This window comes from Corylus avellana, chromosome ca10 (assembly GCF_901000735.1).
Source record: "Corylus avellana chromosome ca10, CavTom2PMs-1.0".
NCBI lineage: Eukaryota > Viridiplantae > Streptophyta > Magnoliopsida > Fagales > Betulaceae > Corylus > Corylus avellana.
This window is the reverse complement of record NC_081550.1, coordinates 8,482,899-8,504,683: the sequence shown is the minus strand read 5'-3', so window position 1 is coordinate 8,504,683 and position 21,785 is coordinate 8,482,899. Positions and strand designations below refer to the sequence as shown.

Below are 21,785 nucleotides of genomic sequence, written 5' to 3'. Positions count from 1 at the left end.
CAAATAAAGTAGTAGAGATTTATATGTTACCGAAGTAATTTTAGTTTACAATATGCTAAACTTATTTCCCTCGGTAATACACAAATAAACATTTACATTTGTTTAGACCTTTAGATGTAATGGTAGGAGAATCTAAAAAAAAAAAAAAAAAAATCGCACTAGTGACATTTACTTTCCTAATCAATTGAGTTACCTTTGAAAATAAGAATCTCATATTTTTAAAAATTTGAAGGGAATTCAAATCCAAGTATACTAATAAAAAAATCAACACAATTCTCTCTCACTTGAAAATAACGAAAATAAATAATAAAATATTTAAATGAAATAATAAAAGTGAAAGGCTAAAATAACTCTCAATAGAAAAACGTATTCTTAAGGCTTTGTTTGGCAAAAGGCTTGAAAAAGAAAGTTGATCGAAACTGTAGCAGATTTAATTGATATGAGATAAAAAAAAAGTTATAATGTTTTGTATAAAAAAGTGAAAAAAAAGATTGTTTTGTAATAATTTTTTTATTTGAATAATAATAAAAAATGATTGATATAATATAAAAAGTAAAAATGTTGGAGTTAATTTTAATAAGAATTTTTTGGACTTTTGCATCTAATCTGGCCCACTCCATTGCCAAACACAGCCAATGGTAACAAGTCACTCGGAAATCTTGTATATGTCTATAGCCTATAGGATGGAGATTTCTTGTAGTTTTTTCTATTCAATTTTTTTGTTTTTTTAATGAAAAATGAGTGAGTAAAATGAAATATAAACAGTTAAAAAAAAACTATTGGGTCCCAAGAGGTAGCTCAATCGATTGGAACCACAGTTAATAAAGTGAAGATCACTAGTTCGAATCCCCACCCCCTCTTGTACAAACATGTGATAAAAAAAATAGAAAAAACCCGGTATTTAATATGGGAGCCCCTATTATACACTCATGTTGCAAAAGGGGTGATTTGCAGCAGCGTCCACTCTTGTGGTGACACAGCACCAAGCTCATTCTGACAAAATGAAATCAAAACAGCAAACCAAAACACAAACCGGCGCCAGCAAACCAACCCCCATCGGCGCCGATGAACATACAACCAGCTAGCATGTCGGCCGGTAAACCAGCTTTCCGGCCGGAAAAAATCAGCATCGCCGGCCAGCTTTCTTTCTCCCAAACCCTCTTTTCTTCATCTAGAAAAAATGGCCGGCGAAAAAACCAAAACAGAAAAAATCAGTAAAACCAAAAAAAACCAGAAAAAACAAAACCCAAACTCCAAATCCCCTCTTCTTCCCAAACTCCAAACCCCAATCAGTCGAACCAAGAGAGGCCCCAACAAAATCAACAAAAACAAATTTCTGCAATCAGCTACATCAACAACCCAATCAGAAATCCGATGAGACCCAACGAAACCCAGCGAAATCCGGCGAAACTCAGCCTCAAAATTCGTTTCTAATGCCTCTAAATCGTTTTTTATTCAAAACTAAAACCTAGAGGGGAAGATTAACGCTTAGGAAATTTTATCACCCTAAAGGGATCCACCGGAGAGGGCTGCAGGCTGGACAAAGGAGACCCGTGGGTCTGCAGGCGTGACCCAGAGAAGAAAGAAGAAGAGAAAGTGGGAGAGAAAGAGAAGTGCTGCAAATTTTCGGTGAAAAACAGAGAAGAAGAGAGAAAAAGAGAAGAAGGGAGAGAAGAATCAAGTGTATTAGGTTGTAGAGTTTTTTTTGTGCATTTTATTTGCTTTATGTGATGTATTTTGCAGCTATTGGGTGCTGCAAAACAACCCTTTGCAGCATGATCGCATAGGTTTCTCATATAATATTTACTCTAATCTGTCTTGATGGCTGCTGGACCTATTTTGTTGCCGTGATAAAGATTTACAAAGCATGCCATTTTAGACACACACAGCGTGGCACCATCACCACCGAGTTTACTAAGTTTTGATGGTGCCACGCTAGAGTGCGCCTAAAAAGAAAGAGTTACTCCTCTTAACAATAATGGGGAATGGGGATTGCAAATTGCAATGCTCTATTTATAAGGAAATGAAATAATAATAATAATAATAATAATAATAATTATTGAGAGAAAAAAACAATGCAGGCAACTTTGATGCGGCAGAGGCGGTGAAGGATTCCTTCGCAGGTCATGATTTTGGAAGTTGTGCTTGTCATTAACAATCCTTCCCTATGGGTGCGTTTACACTTTGCTGATGCTGATGTGAATTGATTTGAAATATATATATATAGGAATGTTTTATATAAAAAGTGAAAAAAAAATTTATTTTATTTAATTAGTAGTAAAAAATGAATGAAGTTATAAAAAGAAAAAAGTAAATGATAAAATATAAAAAGTGAAAAAAGTGATAATGTTTTGATGTTATTTTTTTTAAAAAAATAAATAAAGTGAATAGTGTTGAGGGAAAATGAATGAGTTTAAACAAATGGTGAATTTGTTTGTTAAATCATTTTTCCTAAACACTATAGTTGATGTAGATTGATGTGAAAAAAAAATAGCAATAATGTTTGGTATAAAAAAATAAAAATGTTTTGTTTTGTAATATTTTTTTATTTAAATAGTAATAAAAAGTTAATGATATGATATAAAAAATGAAAAAAGTTAGAATATTTTGATGTTGATTTTTTTGAAAAAATTGTGCATGAACAATAACAAATGAAAGAAAAGCTTTGCCATATATATATATATATATATTTGGTCTTTTGATAGTTGTATTTATGACATTAGTTTAGTTTTATCTTTTCTTTTTTTTATTCTTCTTTTTAAAGTTTGAATGTTTTAAAAGTGTTTCAATATGCCAATTATGCTTTCGCTATATACGCCTATTCCAATCTTATTTTTAGAAGTATTACCAAAAAGTCTCACATCCTCTCTTTCATCTAGATGTGAGTGGGAAATGGGAGTGATCCCCCTCGTAGCTTTTTTTCTCGTTCAAATGCCATTATATTTTTGGACCCCACTCTTTTATAAAAAAATTATTTTTCTTTCCTTTTCACATTTCATAATTCAAATATATATATATTTAAAAAAAATCTTACTTTCCTATATATATATATTCTTTTCAAAATGGTCCTCACATAAAAATTCTCAAAAACATTTTGTTTCACACTTTCATTAAAATCTTGAAACAAAGAATAAAAACAGATTTCTAGCTAAAGGCCCACCTTTTGTTCTCTTCTTTTTTTCTTCACTTTTAATTAATAATGTAAAATAAAAAGTCCAACTTATTCTCTACCAAAACAAAATGACTTTTTTTTTTTTTAAACTCCACTTTGCATTCTTGAACTACCACCATTTTTTACATGCTCCCCTCAAACTTTTAAACCATTCATTTTGAACCCATGAACTTTCAATTTCTATCACTTTGAACCCTTTCATTAAATTTTAAACGTTAAAATTTAGACAATAATATTTATACCCTGACTTTTTTATAAAATTTCAAATTTATCTTTAATTTCAAATTAAATTTTTTTTAAAAAAAATATTATTAAAAAGAATCACAAGGTGACCACGGTTGGGTCACCTTGTAACCATTTTTTTCAATAAAAAGAAAATTGAAGGATAATTTTATCTTTTTAAGAGTTTTAACGGAAAGAATTGACGAAAGAGTCTAAAGTGATAGAAATTAAAAGTTCAGGGGTTCAAAGTGAAAGGTTTTGAAGTTTAAAGGGGACATGTCAAAAAGAGTAGTAATTTAGGGATCCAAAGTGAAATTTTCCCCCTTTTTTTTTTTTTTTTTTTGCTTTTTTTTGTGTTTTGCCTGGGGGGGATTACTACAAAGAAAAATAGTATTTAGAGGCTTTTTTAAACATCATAGAAAAAAGGCCGAGAACTTTTTCTTGGTGTTTTCAGGGCATACAATACCTGTGTTGGGAAGTTAATTTCCTCATTGCAAAGTGAAATATCAAGATATTTTTTAAATATTCTAAAAGACCGCAAACTGCAATTTTTTGAATTTTTTTTTTTTGAAGATTTTGTTGTTTTAAAAGACGCAAAATGTAATTTTAAACACTTTTGTACATATGTTTCTTTTTAAATTTATATTAATGCCGACATGTTAGATATCAATTTTGAAACATATTTACATAATTTTATAGATATATATTTTTTTTGTTAAACACATATTATGTGATGAATTATTTCATTTATGTTCTAAATTGTGTTTACCATATCTTTAATTTGGCCCTACAATAATACCGATCAAAAGAATAACCACAAATCAGTTAGACAAAGACAATTAAAAAACCTATCAAATAAATTTCAAAATTGATTAACTTGATCAACGACAAAAATAAATTTTTACCGCCTATCGAATCAACGTAGCGAGTGCCTTTTGTGTAGTGATAGCCCTTTCCCTGTTTAACACAAAATGAGTTTTTATACATATATAGTTTAATTAAAAAAAAAAATAAAAAAGAATAAAAAAATAAAAAAGAGCATGGATGTAGGAAATGTAATTAGCATTGAAAAAAGAGTGTTTAATATACCTCGAAGCAAATCTCTCTTATAAAGATAGAATCCTCGGAGTTGAAAAAAGCCTTGCTGGCTGGTGCACCCATTATGCTGCCGTGAAGATTTACAAAATATGCCATTTTAGACGCACACAGCGTGGCACCATCACCCCCCCTTCCCAAGGTTTTGATGGTGCCACGCTAGAGTGCGCCTAAAAAGAGAGCATTGGTCTTAGCAACAACTGGCCGGGGATTTTGCACAAACACACACACAGATCCTAGACTATGGGGATCGCTCTATTTATATAACAACAGATGTTCTTCGACCGACGGAGAAAATGAAAGCAAAAAGTGATAATAATTATAATAATAATAGTAATTATTATTATTATTATTGAGACTTTGAGAGGAAAAAAAACAAAGGGGTGCATCGGGATGCAGGAAGAAGATGATCCATTGCCGCATGGGGGGCAGGTATTGGGAAAAGCAAAGGACACGCGTCAGCATAAAGGGGGGGGGGGATGATGCATGACTTGGAATGTCAGTAGCGTTCTGCCACATTACCAGAGGCAAGAGGGGGGATGGATTTCGTATGCCTCGAGGGTTCCTCCAATTCCAGGGGCTTCTGGACGCTTTTGCGTTTCGGAAGTTGCGCCTAGTGCCCCCTGAAATTCAATGGTGGACCGACCCTGCTTTACTGTAAAGAAACTGAATGACATCTCTCCACGTGGATATATCATCTATTTATGGTTTAAAAAAAGCTTATATTATGTCATCTTATCTGGCTTATAATTCATGATCACGCCACGTAGATTTTAGCGGTGAATTGGATGATGAATAAAATTACTTAATATGTACCCTCGTATCAATACTCAATCATTATAAACTTTATTATTATCTAGAAAAATAAGATAAAGTTTATGAATCGAAGATCTATTATATCTATATATATATATATATATATATAGTAAACAAGTGAACTATTCACCTGAACTTGCAAAAGTAAACAGTGTCACAGACAATTCTAATAGTAATTACTCACAGGTTCAATGATGATTTTAAAAATTACATCATTTTTAAAGCGACACAAGACCGACTCTTGACATTACTCGTTACTAAACCAAAAAACTAAATTAACTCCATCGGATCCAAAAATTAAAAACTTAACATTGAGGATAAAAAATGCCAGTTTTCAATTTGAGAATCAATAGAAAATGCATTTATTCTTATGAAAAATAAAAAATTGGATGTGGCACTATATTTCCAAAGCAACTCCAAAATTAGTCTTCATCTCTCTGCATATCATTATCAATAGATACATTCCCTTATCAAAATTCTACATAAGATGAAACCTAAATCATTTTTGAAAACCTACAGTAGTCCACATGACACCCTATGTGGTATATTTGCAAATTTTCAGTAGCTTTAATTTAAAAACAAGGAAAGAAAAAAGAAAAGAAAAGAAAAGAAAAGAAAAGAAAAGATGGGGGTGTTTGACTACATTATTGAATATAAATTTTCCCGGTGACAGGTACACGCTCAACATGGCAATGCCTTAAAGGGTTAAAAGAATAAACCTCAACAGTAAAAGGATCATGAAGCTCTAAAGAAGTTGATGTAGCCAAGTTTAGATCAAGGAGAAAGATGCCTCACCAGTGTAAAACAAAACTGTGTAGGTCAGTTCCAAATCTCTGCATAATAACATAATTACAAACCAGAGTGAGATGATTTTTATTCAACAATTCCATGAAAAAAAATACCATGAATCTTGATGTGATGTTACCATCTTCAAGAGAATGCTTGATTCATACAGAGATATCTAGACAAAGTAATATTTTCAGGAATAGCACTCAGGAATTCTACAACAGGACTGCAATCAACACTAAGACATGTAAAACATTGAGCAGACTCCTACTTGCTTGTACATATTACATAAAAGGTTACTGAGATGAAGAAACCACTTGTGGAATGCTCCAAACTATAAGCACAAATTTGCTGCCCTAAATATTTTCCATGAACCTATCTCAGAAGTTATGACATATACTCCACTAACACAGCCAAAAACTTCATTTTCCAGTTTTTTTTTTTTTTTTTTGGTTCCTTTTTGCAAGAAGAGGAAGGGTTGTAAGACATTATGCCAGAGACGCAATTCATTAAAATATATCTAATGGTGGTTAGAGTAGCAAAGACAACTGAATGAAGATACTGCATTAAATGATCACAGAATATTAGCAACAAAAAAAAGGCTCAAAAACACTATATTCATTAAGACGCACTCAGCGCCTCACACCAACGCTAGATAGCATTTCACAACTGAACATGCAACCACACTACTGCACGCATTTAAAAATAATGATGAGGCAATATCTGAAACAAACTTCTAAACAGGATTCAGAATTATAAAAAATCAATCAACATCAATTAATGTAGCTTAATAAAGAGAAAGTATAATAACAGAGATGTTTTTGTCTCAATAAATCTTCAAGAAAAAAAGAAAGGGTGGGGGGAAGAACAAGAGCTCTTATGATTTGAAATTAAACTGCAAGCATGAATTCATTTTTATCAACAGTCATCAAAAGTTCTTCATACAAATTACTAAGATCAAACTCGAGCAGAACAAGTTTCATCAATTACTAGATTACATAAATGATAATGACTGCATCCTAAGCCACAAACACTCCAAAAATAAACAACACCCGCTAGTATATAAAAGATTAAGTCTTCATAACAGTAGAGCTGAGACAATAGCAACCGCATACATACTGCCTGTAAAAAACGCTACATCTCTACTTTAAGTCTCCAAACACACACACAGTCATTTAACTATGCTGAACTAGTCATTGTTTTTGACAAGCAACTATGCTAGTAGAGTCATAATGAGAAGCAATCCTTCCCTATTTTTAATTTATATGCACAATCTACACCCAATATTTTCATTAGTCTTACTTAATATAAAAGCCAAAGGCTAAATTCAATGCCTTGCCATGGAGGGATATAATGGCTTAATCTTAATTGCATTTATGATTAGGAACTGGCAATTCGAAGCCACATATTGCAACTAAAATCTTCTTCTATCCATAGTTATGCTAAAGTCTTGCTACACACATCTGACTATACATTTTTGACATCAAAATACAATAAAATGAATCACAGTTATTTATCTGCAATAGTAACACCAATAAACTAATGATAATAGCTTTGACAGAGATGGTTTGTCTGGTTCAAGCCACAGCAGATTCGAAAATTCCCACTTCCCTTGACATTTGACATCAAAATATTACATGTCAAAAGCCAAATATATATGTCCTAACTATTTTGGGCCCCTAAGCTAACATGTGGCATTCCCTAATCAGTTCATTACCAATCCATACTAGGACATTTAGAGTGTTCAATAAACTTTGTTGCTAGGGGAGTTTGTTTTAGTTGGGGTAAAGGCAAGAGGGCTCTTTCTGTGTTATAATGTAGCGCAGGGCTTTTTTGCGGGTTTAGGGTTTTTATTGTGGGTCTCCTGGTGTTTTTTCATCTGGTGGGTTTTTGTGGGTGTTTTCTTTTTCTTTTTGTTTTTTTCTGTTTTGGTGTCTTTTGTGTATACTTCATGTATGCTTAGGAGCGCAACATTACGCTTTTCTAATGATATTTCTTTGCCTAAAAAAAAAATCCATACTCAGACATAGGTGGATGATGCAGAGCAAGTTATTAATATTTAATTTTATTCAAGAGTCAATGGTATTGTTTTGGTAATTCAATAAATAGGTGATTGTCATATAGAGTATTTTAGGCAATTTAATAAATGGGTGTTGCCCCCAAGATTATGCTAGGTAATCCAATAAATGGGTGTTACCCTAGGGTTGAGTCAATAAGTCTATTTAATTGTAATTTGTACTCACTGGAGGCAAACCTTGATGAAATAAAATTATGAGAAATTGATTTTCTCTCCTTCTCTTCTCCCTGGCTTCTCTCTTCTCTCTCTCTTTCCAGGCTTCCTCTAATCTTAGCTTCATCTCCTCCCCCTTTTAGCTTCTTTCTTTTTCTTCCCTCTTTATCCTAGCTTCCCTCTCCTCTTTTTGCCCTAATTTCACCATGTATTGTTGTGATCAGTGTTTGTCCCACATTCGTGGATCTCTCATAATCTCCTTATGTTAGTTGTAGCATGCCTTCATAATGGACAACTAGAAACAGCAGCACGCCGCAATTTTCTGCATGCTGAAATGTTGGAAAATGGAAAGGTATGTATTCACTACTCAGACAGGATAAATCCAGGCAGGTTTTTAACCAATTAGAAAACTTTCATCAACCAATCAATTCAAACCCAAACTCTCTGGTGGAGCTTACTTGTGATGCATGGAGCAATACTAGCAGCTAGGTTTGTGGGCAGCAGACTCCATGGGAGTCAACAGATTGAGAAAGGGAAACTTTTTATCATTGTTACACCACTGAATAAGTTTTAACTTTACCAATATTTTGTCAAACTGACCAATGGACTACATGCACATATGTCCATCATGCTCGCAGAATATCAAGGTGATCAGAGACTATCATGAGTTCAAAACCATGTTTTTTAATATTTCAATAATGTATTGAATGCACAAGTTATGAGCTACAAACTAAATGACATCTTGCAGAAATGAAACTTGACATGCACAATAAGAATGTAGAGGATATGCGCTTATCAAAGAAAAGAATGTAGAGGATATGTAACTCAGCTGTGGGTCTACCCACTATTTTTTTTTTTTTTTTCTTTCTTTCTTTCTTTCTCTCTTCTTTGACTGAAAATAGGTTTAATTAGATTCAACTCTGAGAATTTCTAACAATTCTCCTTTTAACCATCAAAGTTCTTGTAATCACCTGTGCCCATTTGGCTGATCCATCACACCATGAGCAACCAATCTTGCCCATTTGACTGATCCATCACTTCGTCACCTTACCACATATAGCCAATCGCAAGAAATTGGATTACAAGTGATTCTAAACACCTCAGCTGTTGATACTGTCCTACTATAAGCCACAACCACATACAATGACAACATACCAAGATAAATTCCATCGGATTTATTCTTTTGAATTGAAACTTGGTACAGCATGGGCACTTGGCCCAAGTTTATAACTTTTCAAATAAAAAGGGTACAGCCCAGAAATGCCCACCAAGTAAAAGTGTAAATTAAAAGCTGTCTTCTGTACTCTCCAAATGCATTGCTAGAGATGAAGATGAAGGAGTCACACAACAAAACAACCAAAATATCAAGACAAAAGCAAATTGTTTTTTGGAGGGTAAATAATTGGCCCCAAGGGGAGGTGGAGACATGATGGAAGCAATGAAGTCAACCCATTAACCTTCCAAAGGTGGTTTTACAAGGGAAAAAATAAACTATTCCGCAAAAGTAAAGGAAGTAATGCTGCTAATTGAAAAGCACATGAATTATAACTTTAATTAGTTGAACTCAAATTATAAGCATGTGTGCCCCTTCTCACAAGTAGGGCAATGAATGTGCTTATGTTATGTATATAACTCAAAGAACTAATAATATGCATTGATGCATATAAAGTAACATAATAACTTAGCTATAAACTATTGCATAGATACTTACAAGATTAAAGTGTGGTAGGAACCCAAAAGAAGAACCTAAGCATTGACTTTTGATTTATCTCCAGTTGTGGCTTTTGTTCATACATCAACTTGGGTTCCTACCACCAACTGTAATTTCTATGCATCCCCTCGCTGCCAGAATTGCCAAACCTTGCAGCTGAAAATCTGTGCTGAAAACCCTTAGACCATCCTTGTGATGTTGAAGATCCAGAAAGAGCCGTGCTTGATTTTTTGGATGATTGAGAACTTGAAATGTGACCACCAGCAGTTAAACCAGCTATCTTATGACCCTTAGGTGTCGCTGGAGACCTCCATCTGCCCTTTTCAGATTTTCTATGCGAGAGGTCACCAGGATCCTCCACTATCCAGCCACCTCTACGTTTTGATTTTTGTGGTGTTGCAATGCCTTTTTCATCATTTCTGGTTTTCTTCCTTTTACGAACCTTACTGAGATCAAGAGGCACAGATTTGAATTCTGAGTAGTCTTTCTTTTCTCTGTGAAATCTTAGAGTTGGGGTAGAAAATTCACGACTCCTCTTGTTGGCCTGCAGAAGTCAGAAAATTGCGTACTCCTATTAATTAGAGAAACATAAAAAATTTCATAATGTAAATAAAATTTAGAAAAAAGTGTGCAAATTAATACCCAACGGATATAGAGATGACACCGTTGGGATAAGTAAAATAACAAAACAAATGCTAATAAGAGATGATGCTTTACATAATTCTATAACTTCACCACATATTGATAAGACTTACCTTAGAAGAATTCATGCATTCACGGGCGAAATGACCTTCTTCACCACACTTGTAGCATGAACTAGATGACACTGTACCAGTATCTTCCCCACGTATCTTTGCACATGCCTATTCAGATGAAGTCCCATATTAAATATTGAACAAAAAAGGTTGCTTCATAGAAATAGAAAGCAAATAATTTTATTTTTTTGATAAACAGAAAGCAAATAAAAATTACTACAGGCATTTGGAAAACTAAGGCCTCCGGTACCTTGGTTCTAAAAAAACTGGAAATTTTCAAACCATGTTATATGAGATTGTATGTAAAAATATTATTACTTATAGATGGTGAAAATCCTCATCAGTCAGAAAGTACGTGCATTGGCAAGAATAGCAGCATTTATGTCATGCTTCCAGAATCAACTTATAATTAAATAAAGAACCCCATACAATCTAGTTAATGTTATAGAAGAAGTGCTTGAACTAAAGAGTTTAACGGATCTGAAAGGAGAGTTTCTAAAAAGAAATGTCAAATTAACTTCCACTAAACCTCTAAACCAGTCAATTACAAGAAATAACTACATCCATAATATGAATGTTAAATTTTCACTAGTATACTTTGAAATTTTGTTCAACATAGGCCTTGCATGTCCAATTTCAACTGGGTAAATCCCTTTTAATCGAGTAAAAATAGGGTAGATAAAAAATTTCAGATTTTGAAGCAATACTGTTTTGTTATAAAGAAAATGAATCATCAAATGAAAACAATAAAGGCAGGACAGATACTTAGCATATCAGTTTTATGTCAACAACATTGAATGTGTCAACATCTCAATAGATCTTTCCATAAGTCAACATATGTTTTTACCATTCCAAATATCAATTTCAACATTCAACCATACTGCCAAAGATTAGCCAGCAAAGCACATGCACACTCACTCCCACAAACCAAATTGGTAAGGTCATTGAGAACATTGATAGGACTTACCAAACCAGTATGGCCCAATTGACCACATTTATAACAAGAAATCACTCCTGGGCTAGTCTTAACAGAGTTACCACAACATAAATGGCCAAATCCCTTGCAGATGTAACATTGTATTCCCTGATTAAGCAAACACGAGAACAAAATATTAATTATGGGACAAGAATTTTAGAATCCAAGCAATCTTTATTCAAATTGATATAAAATAAATCTCTAGCAAATATCAGAAAAAAGTATGAAAGAAAAAAAAAAAAAAAAAAAAGCTTCTGGATGAGTAAACAAACCATGAGATCATCAGGTGAATAGTAATCATTCCAGCATGAAAACATATCATGTCCAGAATCTCCGCATTTTAAACAAATTTTCAAACTTGGAGAACCACCCTTGTACTTTTCTGGACAGTCTTTCGCTCGGTGGCCACCTTTTTTGCAGATAAAGCAATCTTGTCCCTACAAAGCAATCAAGTTGCGAAGCAAAGACCGATACAACCTATGATCAGACTCAAAAGTCCATGTTACATATATATAAACACATGCTCATGCACACACACCGGCCCAAGCTTATCTGGCTTAGAATGCATGGATGTACAGAATGTATGTACAACTTAGTGTACACAACCGTGCACATAGGACAACTAGGATTTTAGCATCAAGAATGGGGGCACGTGTATGTTTTCCTAAAATTTGTCCTTCAATGAAAAGGAATTTGGAGCATTTAAAAAAAAAAAAAAAAAATTTGGGGGGGGGGGGTTTGTGTTTAGGAGAGCAATGATGAAGAAAACAGTAGGTAGAACGTAAGCATATGAATCTTCTGACAGAAAATTCAAGGATGCGTGAAGATAATAGCCCCACCCCCAAAAAAATAAATTAATAGAACAGAGAAAAAATAGGCTCAATTCAACTCAGACAAGTAAAAGAAAACCTAAAGACCCGAACACTGTAGATATAATCAAAACAAAGACGGTGTAAACTTCAATTCATATTCTTATACACCTTCGAGCATTGCTTCGCATTGTGCTCCAAACTCCCACAAACAAAACATGGTTTCTTCCGCTTAACTGCTGTACATTTCGCCATTGTATGACCTTCTTCCCCACAATTAAAGCATTTTCCCCAACTGCTGCTATCTGGAGGATCAAAATACCTTGGTCCGCGCTGAGAGTGGAAATAAAAGAGATACCAAAGTAAGCCTTCATATGACATTTTAATTTCAATATTAGCATTTCAGAGCAAATCTATTAACTCACAAGAAGCTTCCGAAACACGATGTTGTCAGTTATTTCAACAGCAGTTGGTTCCACAGACTCAACAATATCCGACGCCTCGACGGTCTCTTCCTTCTCTTCTTCTTTTGCAACAATGACCTAAGGCAATATTAGTGTCCAAAACAGCCATTTGAGCCAACCGCAAACTCAAATTCTCATGACCCATTTTCTAAACAACGAAACTAAATCACTTAAGCCAAATCTCCATTTTTCTCCACTATATATATATATATTCCATTGATGATCAAATTAGAGAGAGTGGCCAAGTAAAACACGAGATTTGAAATTTTATACCTTAGCTCCCATAAAACGATAGCCCCAACTCAACCAAGCAAATACGTCATTCAAAATGGTCAACATGTAAGAATTTATAGATAAAGAAAATAAATAAAACTTTGTTTCTTTTTTCGTATTTTCTTACCGAACCAAGCATGGCCACAATCAATTGAGCATCTTTCTTCTTATAATCAGAATATGATGTGAAGGCAGATTAATGTTGGGAAATTAAAACTTTCTAGCAAAACAACCAGAGCACTTTTCTGTAAATATTTCCTGTGGAGTACTATTCGCCGAAACAAACAGAACCAAGGATGTAAAAATACTCACGGTTTGCTCTCCAACTTCCATCTTCTTAATCTTCTTCTTAATCCTCACCCTCTTCAAAACCTTCTTCTTCCCCGAACTAACAATTCCGTTACAGCCACCGACCCCGCCGGGGACTTCAACGACCTCTTCATCCAACGCCGAAGACGAAGACAGCGCGACCACACCAGAAGATCCACCACCACAACCGCTAGTTTCACCCAAAACGGCGTCGTCCGGAGCCAGCTTGGCGGCGCGCATCAACAGGGCTTTCTCAACATTCTTCAGTCTCGGATCCTCGTTCGCGTCCTCGTCGTCGCTGCTGCTCAATATCAGAAACGACTTCGAAGACTTTCCAGCGTCTTCTGCTTTCCCTTCCTCGTCGAGATCCACCTTCCCTCTCCGCTTCTCCCTCGGCATGTTCGCCCTCCTGACCATTTTCGAAACCCAAATAACCCTAATCTGAAAACCCCTTTTTGTTCAGACGGCGAAGATTGTCGAAAAATAAAAGAGACAACAACGAAGAGGGTTTCTTGTTCTTTTCTTTTTTACTCCAGAGCAAACAGGCGGTGCGAATTTAACGGCTCTACTCTTTAAATGTGCTGGCTTAACGGCGTTGTTTAAATCTGACACTGTTGCAATTATTCGGATATTAAATATTAGGGATTTTTCATAATTACGGCCCACCCGACCCGTCCGTCCGAACCCGAGAAAATGCGTCGGATTTCGAAGGTGTCGAAAGACTTCCGAATAGTTGCGGGTGGAAACCGAGCCGAACCGACCCGCGCCGAACCGAACCGAATTGCGTTAAAATTACAAAAATATAAATATAATATAAATAGCTAAAATATATATACGCTTGAAAGTTTTAACTTTACCCTAACCCTAAACGCAAGCGCCGTTCACTCACTTCGCAGACTCCGTCTGTTCTCTCTGTCACGCTCACGCCGTCACCGCCTTTGTCCGTCGTCCACCGTCTTTTCTCCGTAGTTCTCACGCTCCTGCGTCACCGCCGTCCTCTCTCACTGCCATCTCGCCGTTTCTCCCTTTCACAAATTTTATCATCTGCTGTTAAAACTTTCAGCTGACCACTTTCGTACAGCGTTTCAGGTGACCTCTTTGGCTCGTTCGGTCAACTTCGCTCTCGGTTTCAGGTGAGCATTGTGAAACTTTTTGTTGATTTTTTGCCGTCTCTATTTTCAAAAACATTTATTACTAAATTTATAATATTAATATGTAATTTTACAAATTTAATAATAATAAATTTACCCATTAGACAAAAATAAAAAACCAGACATTTCCCTATTTTCAATGAATATGTCGACCTGAGTTGCTTTCTTTTATATGACATTTGATTTTTTAGTCAACTTTTTTCTGTAAACCAGCGACAGATCTGAGATGATTTGTTGTCGATCGATAGATCTTGTGACATATTATGTGCTTGTATAGTGTTTGCAAAGAAGTGGCAGATCTGTGGTATCTCTTGAGCATGTTAATTTTTTTTTTTTTTTGGGCTTTGTTTAACAACGTGTTTTGGGGGGTTTTTTTTAATGTTTTATTTGGAAAAATATTATGAGATAAGATAATATTTTTATACAATTTTTTTGTATTTTTATGGTTTTTTTTTTTTGTTTTTTGTTAATATTTTTGTTTTTAGAGAATAAAATTAAAAAAAAAATGTAAGAGCATCTCCGACAGCTTAGCTAGAAGACCAAATTAGCTATATTTAGCTATTATTACTCTTTTTTTTTAGCTCCAACAGAGTAACTTGTCATTAGCCAGAATAGCTACATTGCTACTGCAGCACACTAGATGAAAAAAAAAATATTGTTTATTTTTATTTTGTTTATTGTGTATTTATTTCACCTTTTTTCACTCAGCATTTTTTGTTTCTTCTGTACATCTATTCACGTCTGCTACGTCTCTCTCTCAAATACAAAATTTCTTCACACAAAATTTATCTTTCTTGCTCACAAAATTTTTTCACACAGTTGGATGAAAAAATTGAATACAGAAAAAATTTATTTCATGAAAACACACGGATTAAAACAAATCAATTGTAGTTGGATGGAAAAATTTAATGCAAACAAATTTATTGCATGTAAACACACGGATGGAAACAAATCAATTATAGTTTGATTAAAAAAATTATTTATGTTATTAATTTTAAGAACTAGTACTTACATGTGAGATGAATGTTTCTCTTATGTGTTTATTTTTGTTTTTATGAATGATTTCTATATAAGTGTTTGTTTTTCCTTTTAATTAAGTGTTGGCAATAGAATAATAAAAAAAGAATGAGAAATAATATTTTAAAGCAAGTAGATAATAAAATAGAAAATCTGTTAAAGTGTGTAGTAAAAAAATAATAACTAAAGTAAAGAATTGTACTTTTTCACTAAGTACAATACCTGATGCTACTAAAGATGCTCTAAGTGTTTTATGTCTTTCACCAAACACATAAAATCAGAAAATATATTTCACATTAAAGCATAATTTTATATATATTCGAAACACATTAACAAACATACTTCAAACTATATTATAAGAAAATCTTCTAATTCCTTTCTAAAAGTGTTATTTGTTTCTTAAATTTTGAAAAACACATATTATGAATATAGCATTACTTGTTTTTTAATAGCTTTTGACTCGCATGCTTTTTTAAACACAAAAACTATTACGAATCAACCTCTAAAAATAACATGTGGCTTTTCTTTTTTTCTTTTTTTTTAATTTTTTTTTATTTTAGAAACACATTCACATACACATGTCCCTTCTAAAGGGTAGTTTGTAGGCAATTTTTGTTTCCTTTTTGTTGATTTTGTTTAGAAATTATATAAAAATATTTTTTTTATTTCCAATCATAGATGGACTTGACTGCATCTCCCGCCGTTGATTCCACTCCAATCAATGATCTAAAAGAAGATGAGCCACTTTCCCCATTGGTTGAGAAACCCAAACATACAAATGCTCCCCGTAAGTCAGCTATCCCTGCTCCCTATAATAAGCGCAAGACTTCAAAAGTGTGGGATCATTTTACTATAATGGACGGTTGTGATGCCAGCGATCCTAAAGCCACGTGTAATTATTGCTCCAAGGTTTATCATTGCCATTCTAAACGACATGGCACATCGTCGATGATTGGCCATTTAAATGCCTGCAAAACATTCCTCTGTAGATGCGGACCACTGGATAAGTCTCAAACGACATTGAGCTTTGAGAGAAAATCAGAGGGACCGTCGGATAAGTCTCAAACGACATTGAGCTTTGAGAGAAAACCAGATGGAGCCGTGAGGCTCTCTTTTGTACGCAAAACTGGTTAAGGGATCTAATTCTATGTTATCTTAGAAAATCAGGTAATCTTATTACCATTTGTGCTCTATTTAGACGTAAAAATACTTTTTTAAAAATATTTTTTGTATTTTTTAGTGTTTCGTGCAAGCTTATTTTTAGTTTAATAAAAAAGTTTATTTAGTTTTGAAACACTATTTCCATTTTTAAATTTCATAAACCATTTTTTAAGTTTAAGTTTTTTATTCTCAAATACCAGACGAACAAAGAAGGTTGCCGGAAGTTACCGGTCATTGTTTGACATTGCTCATTTTCTCTATGAATCAAACGCAGGCAATTTTTTTTTTTCTTTTTTATATAAAAATATGATTTGGTTTGCGTCAAAACAAATAAAGCTTTATTCATTAATTATTGTTTTAAATTATTTTTTATACATTTATTTATTTGTATTTGTTTCTTTTTATTTTAGGGTTGGATGGAATTGGAAAATCGTCCGAGTCCGAGACTACTTTTGTTGGGTTCTTCTTGGTGTACCATATAACTTGATCGTACTGGCTATTATTTGCAATATCCATGGGTTGTTAATTTCCTTATATTTGTATTTTAATTTTTTTTTTTTTATGTGGTATTTTAATTGTTGTTCGTGTTTTGCATGTTAACTTTTTGTGTTTTGTCTAATCCGGGCTTTCTCCTTAACTGGGCTGCGTTTATATTACTTTATCTAAAATTATTTTATAAAAATTATTGAAAAATATAAAACAACATTCATATTAGACCACCATTCAATCCTCGTTATTTAATTGAACGTACACATTTAAAACAAAAAAAGAAAAAAAATTCAACGTACGTATCATTGTTGGTTATCATTAACATTTACTTAATTTTGTTATATTAGGGTTGTAATTGAACAAAGTCGAGTATTGAATGATCACGCTCAACTTGTTTAATTATATTTTGAGCACAAGTCAAGCTTGCACTTATTACCGTGTTAAATTATATGTTAAGTTTGATTCATTTATGTTTCAAACAAACTCTAACAGACACAAAAGACTTTAGAGCAGTAGGGGTGCAAAGGCGGTTACGGTTAGCGGTTAGTGGCAATAACCGCTAACCGTAACCGCCTTAGCAGTTAGTAGATTTTACTAACCGCAACCGCTAACCGCCTAGCGGTTAGCGGTTAGCGAAATAGATAACCGCCCGCTAACCGCTTTTTTAAAATTGGGCTTTTTGGGCTTTTTTTTTTGGGCTTTTTTTTACCCTCATTTGTTTTTTTCTTGTATTTTTAATATCCTCTTGGGCCCAATTGCTATAAAAAGAGTCCATATTGAAAAATCAAAAATATTTGACCCAAAATTTACATTTACTTGTACTTTAAAAAAATTTCCTTAAATATTAAATCATAACCGGTTAATTATTTAAATTCTTATCATATTTACTTATAATCTTTTTTCTTTGAATTGAACTTAATATCTAATGGTAAATGGTAATGTTCGAACTCCTAAATCCTAAATTCCTAAAGTATCTAATAATGCTTTAATTAAATTGTAGACTTGTAGTTATAAGTAATATATTGTTTAATTCAATTGAATCAATTGTGATTATCATTGTACATGAATCATATGATTAACTTGTAGACTTATGACTTATGAATTATGTCATATTATATATGTATTATTTATTATTATATAATCATATGATTTAATGATCAAGTCATCATGTGATATAATCATATCAATTATAGTGATAATATATAAATTACTAAAATTATAATGATAATACATTAATACTTAAATTGTGTTTATAAGTAACACATTGGTCATTGTTTAATCCAATGTCAATTACTTAATTTGATATTATACGAATCATATCATCATTGTGCATTAATAATATGATTCACTTTAAGTCTTGAATAAAGTATTTGAATTGTCATTAAATCATATGATTAAGTATTGATATTATACATTTATATTATTCATATACATATGTAGACTTATATAGACTTATAAGTTTATAACATACATTAGAAATAAGTCTCTAGATATTTAATTGTTGTATTAGTATGAATTGGTATACTTATGAGTTATGTCATATTATATATGTATAATTTGTTATTATATAATCAAATGATTTAATGATCAATCTCATATGATATAATCATATAAATTATAGTGATAATATATTAATACTCAAATTGTGATTTAATTATTTTTTTAAAAAAATTGTGATTTAAAGATCAAGTGATTATATGATATAATCATATAAATTATAGTGATAATATATTAATACTCAAATTGTGATTTAATTATTTTTTAAAAAAAATTGTGATTTAATGATCAAGTGATTATGTTATATGTATAAATATTTTTATAATTATAATTATAAAAATTTATTATATAAAAAAGCGGTTAGCGGTTATGGTTAGTAGACCCAATAACCGCTAACCGCAAGGCGGTTATAGCGGTTAGCAGTTAGGCGGTTAGCGGTTAATGCGGTTAGACGGTTAGACGGTTAGGCGGTTATAGCGGTTAGCGGTTAGCGGGCGGTTTTTTACCGCCCGCCTTTGCACCCCTATTTAGAGGTAGAGTCAAAATCATCGTTGCATGCTCAAGCTCGTAAAATTAAGCAATAAATCGCATGAAAGAATATAAGAATTAGGGAAGTTTGAACTATGTAAGATTGTTTGTTTGTTTTTTAAAGTTTTGAATGGTTATATAATTTTTAAGTTTTAAGTATGTTTTTATAATTTGTAAGTTTTAAGTTTTTCTTTTATTTTTAATTTTTCTTTTATAATGGAACATATGACCATGTGATAGGTTTTGATTGGTTGAATGTGAAAATTTGTTAGTTTTTTTCTTTTTTTTTTTTTTTTTAGAAAAACATAACATTTCATTTAATAATACCACGGGTATAACGTTCTTACATCACAGAACAAAGCTCTGAAGCAACCATAACATAAAACTACAAGATTACCAAGTTTAGTATAAGATTCGAGACCAATCCGCTAACCCATGACTAAAATCAGATTCAGTACTAGATCTGTGATAGACAGATTCAACCAAATGCATAGCAATTATTCCTCGACCTTAAAAGCGGAAAGATTCTCATGCCGAAACTCTTCCTCCTCGACCCAAAGGTTAGGATAATGATCACATCCACAACCCAAAGGTCTGGACTAAAACTAATTAACCCAAAGGCGACATAGATCGAGTGAGAGAGGAAAGACCCTTATTACAAGCCTAACAAAATAGGGAAATTGAACAATACATTGAAAAAAAACACGCCAAAACACAAATACATCTTAAAGAAGCAACAAAACAGGGAAATAAAACAAAAAAATAAATAACACACTTCGATCACGCACACGTCGAGAACCAAAAATCGAAGGGGCGTTGGAAGCTCATTGCGGTGGGGACTCATCGAAAGGCCCAACGGTGGACAGTGGGCGGCTAACAAGCGCAGAGAAGATCGGTAAAGCAGGACCTGAAAACAACCACGAACAAGAAAAAAAAAAGGAAAAAAAAAACAAGGAACCACCAAAACAAGAAAAAAAAACACACGGAAAAATAGCACAAAGTGGAAAGACGGTAGCCCGAATGGAGCCGGACCCATGTAGGCCGAAAATCGCCGCGTAAGGGGTATGGGAGCTCGATGCGGTGGGGATGCATGAAAGAAAACACTAATAGCAGGCAGCGAAGTGGCAACACAGGTTGGTAGCGAGTACAAATAAAATCCAAATCTACAAAGAGCCAAAACAAGGCTAAGGAGCTTGTTGCAGAAAATGAAGGCGGGGGAAGAAAAGTGGCAGGGAAAGGGTAAAAATAGAGAAAAACATAAGGGGAAAGGAGCGGCAAGGAAGGGGAAGAGAGGAGGCATCGGGGGTAGAGCATCAGGTAAATAACTAGCATCGGAGCAAGGAGGATGAGGGGAGGAGGGAGGCAGCCAAACGGCTAACCCTCCTCCCCTATGTGGCTGAAGGGTTTCGTTTTTCTCTCTGGTGGCTAGAGAGAAAAGAGACAGCTAGGGTTTTTAATACCTCTGAAAATTTGTTAGTTTCATTGACAAAAGTTGGACGAAAGTACTATCTTTTGTATTTACCTATAAAGTGGTGGATCACACTTAATAAAGCGGTGATTATTACCGTTTCATTGACAAAAGTTGGAAGAAAGTACTCTATTTGTATTTACCTATAAAGTGGTGGATCACACTTAATAAAGCGGTGGTCATTAGTTCAAATCTCTCATTCTATTTTCTTTTGTGAACATGTAAAAAAAAAAAAAACGAAGTATTATTTATGATATAAAATAAAATATATTAAAAAAGAAAAAAACTTCATTAGAACTCGAGTACCAAAAAGACATTTTAACCCTTATAAAATTGAGATTATACTATTGATAATCGAATCAAACACCATTGAAAATGGGCAATTCGGGGGTGAATTGGGGGAAAATAATAAAATATCTTGCTATACAAATTGGGTACGAACGATTTACGAATAACATCTTCTTCCATTTCTTGTGTACCCGGTCTACCTTCGCTTGGGCAAGACCCGAAATCCCGAAACTACCCTTCGTCCAAGACCCTTCTTCTCCCTCTCTCGACCGCCTTCTGGTGATCTCCCTTTGCTTCGCACTCTCTTGCACCCATTTCTCTCCGTACTTTCTCTCTCCCTCTCTCTCTGAGGGAATGCTGTTTTCCTTCGCTACAAAAGAAAGTGTAATTCCCTTCTTCAACCATGACCGTCATGACTCCTGCCCCCATTGATGTACGTCCCCACTCTCTCTCTGTGTATTTGTGTAGGCGACTCTCTGTGTCTGAGCAATCTCAGTTCAATGCCCTTACTCGTTGGGTTCAATCTCACTGATCATCTTGATTTTTCTTGTAGTTTATGAACATTTGA

At 33.6% G+C, this 21,785-nt stretch overlaps 3 protein-coding genes across 3 annotated transcripts in view; 1 reads left to right on the top strand and 2 right to left on the bottom strand.

Moving 5' to 3' along the window:
- The window catches only part of LOC132163214 (uncharacterized), an 8,668-nt gene extending 3,914 nt beyond the window's left edge, over window positions 1–4,754 (bottom strand). Inside the window, exons 1-2 of the mRNA XM_059573420.1 lie at window positions 4,484–4,754; window positions 4,300–4,351 (exon numbers count right to left, since the gene is read on the bottom strand). Coding sequence (XP_059429403.1) covers window positions 4,300–4,351; window positions 4,484–4,588 — 157 coding nt within the window. The 5' untranslated portion in view covers window positions 4,589–4,754. The remainder of the gene's footprint in view (window positions 1–4,299; window positions 4,352–4,483) is intronic.
- Window positions 4,755–5,727: 973 nt separating this feature from the next.
- LOC132163390 (uncharacterized) lies at window positions 5,728–14,131 on the bottom strand. Its single transcript, XM_059573670.1, has 8 exons — window positions 13,622–14,131; window positions 12,998–13,114; window positions 12,744–12,905; window positions 12,036–12,200; window positions 11,755–11,871; window positions 10,788–10,895; window positions 10,033–10,576; window positions 5,728–6,138 (listed from the first exon to the last, which is right to left on the bottom strand). The coding sequence occupies exons 1-7, from the start codon at window positions 14,033–14,035 to the stop codon at window positions 10,130–10,132; spliced, it is 1,530 nt and encodes a 509-aa protein (XP_059429653.1). The 5' UTR covers window positions 14,036–14,131; the 3' UTR covers window positions 5,728–6,138; window positions 10,033–10,129.
- Window positions 14,132–21,405: 7,274 nt separating this feature from the next.
- LOC132162866 (ubiquitin C-terminal hydrolase 12-like) overlaps window positions 21,406–21,785 on the top strand; it is a 76,156-nt gene continuing 75,776 nt past the window's right edge. The window contains exon 1 of the mRNA XM_059573086.1: window positions 21,406–21,650. Within this exon, the coding sequence (XP_059429069.1) occupies window positions 21,621–21,650 (30 nt within the window). The 5' untranslated portion in view covers window positions 21,406–21,620. The remainder of the gene's footprint in view (window positions 21,651–21,785) is intronic.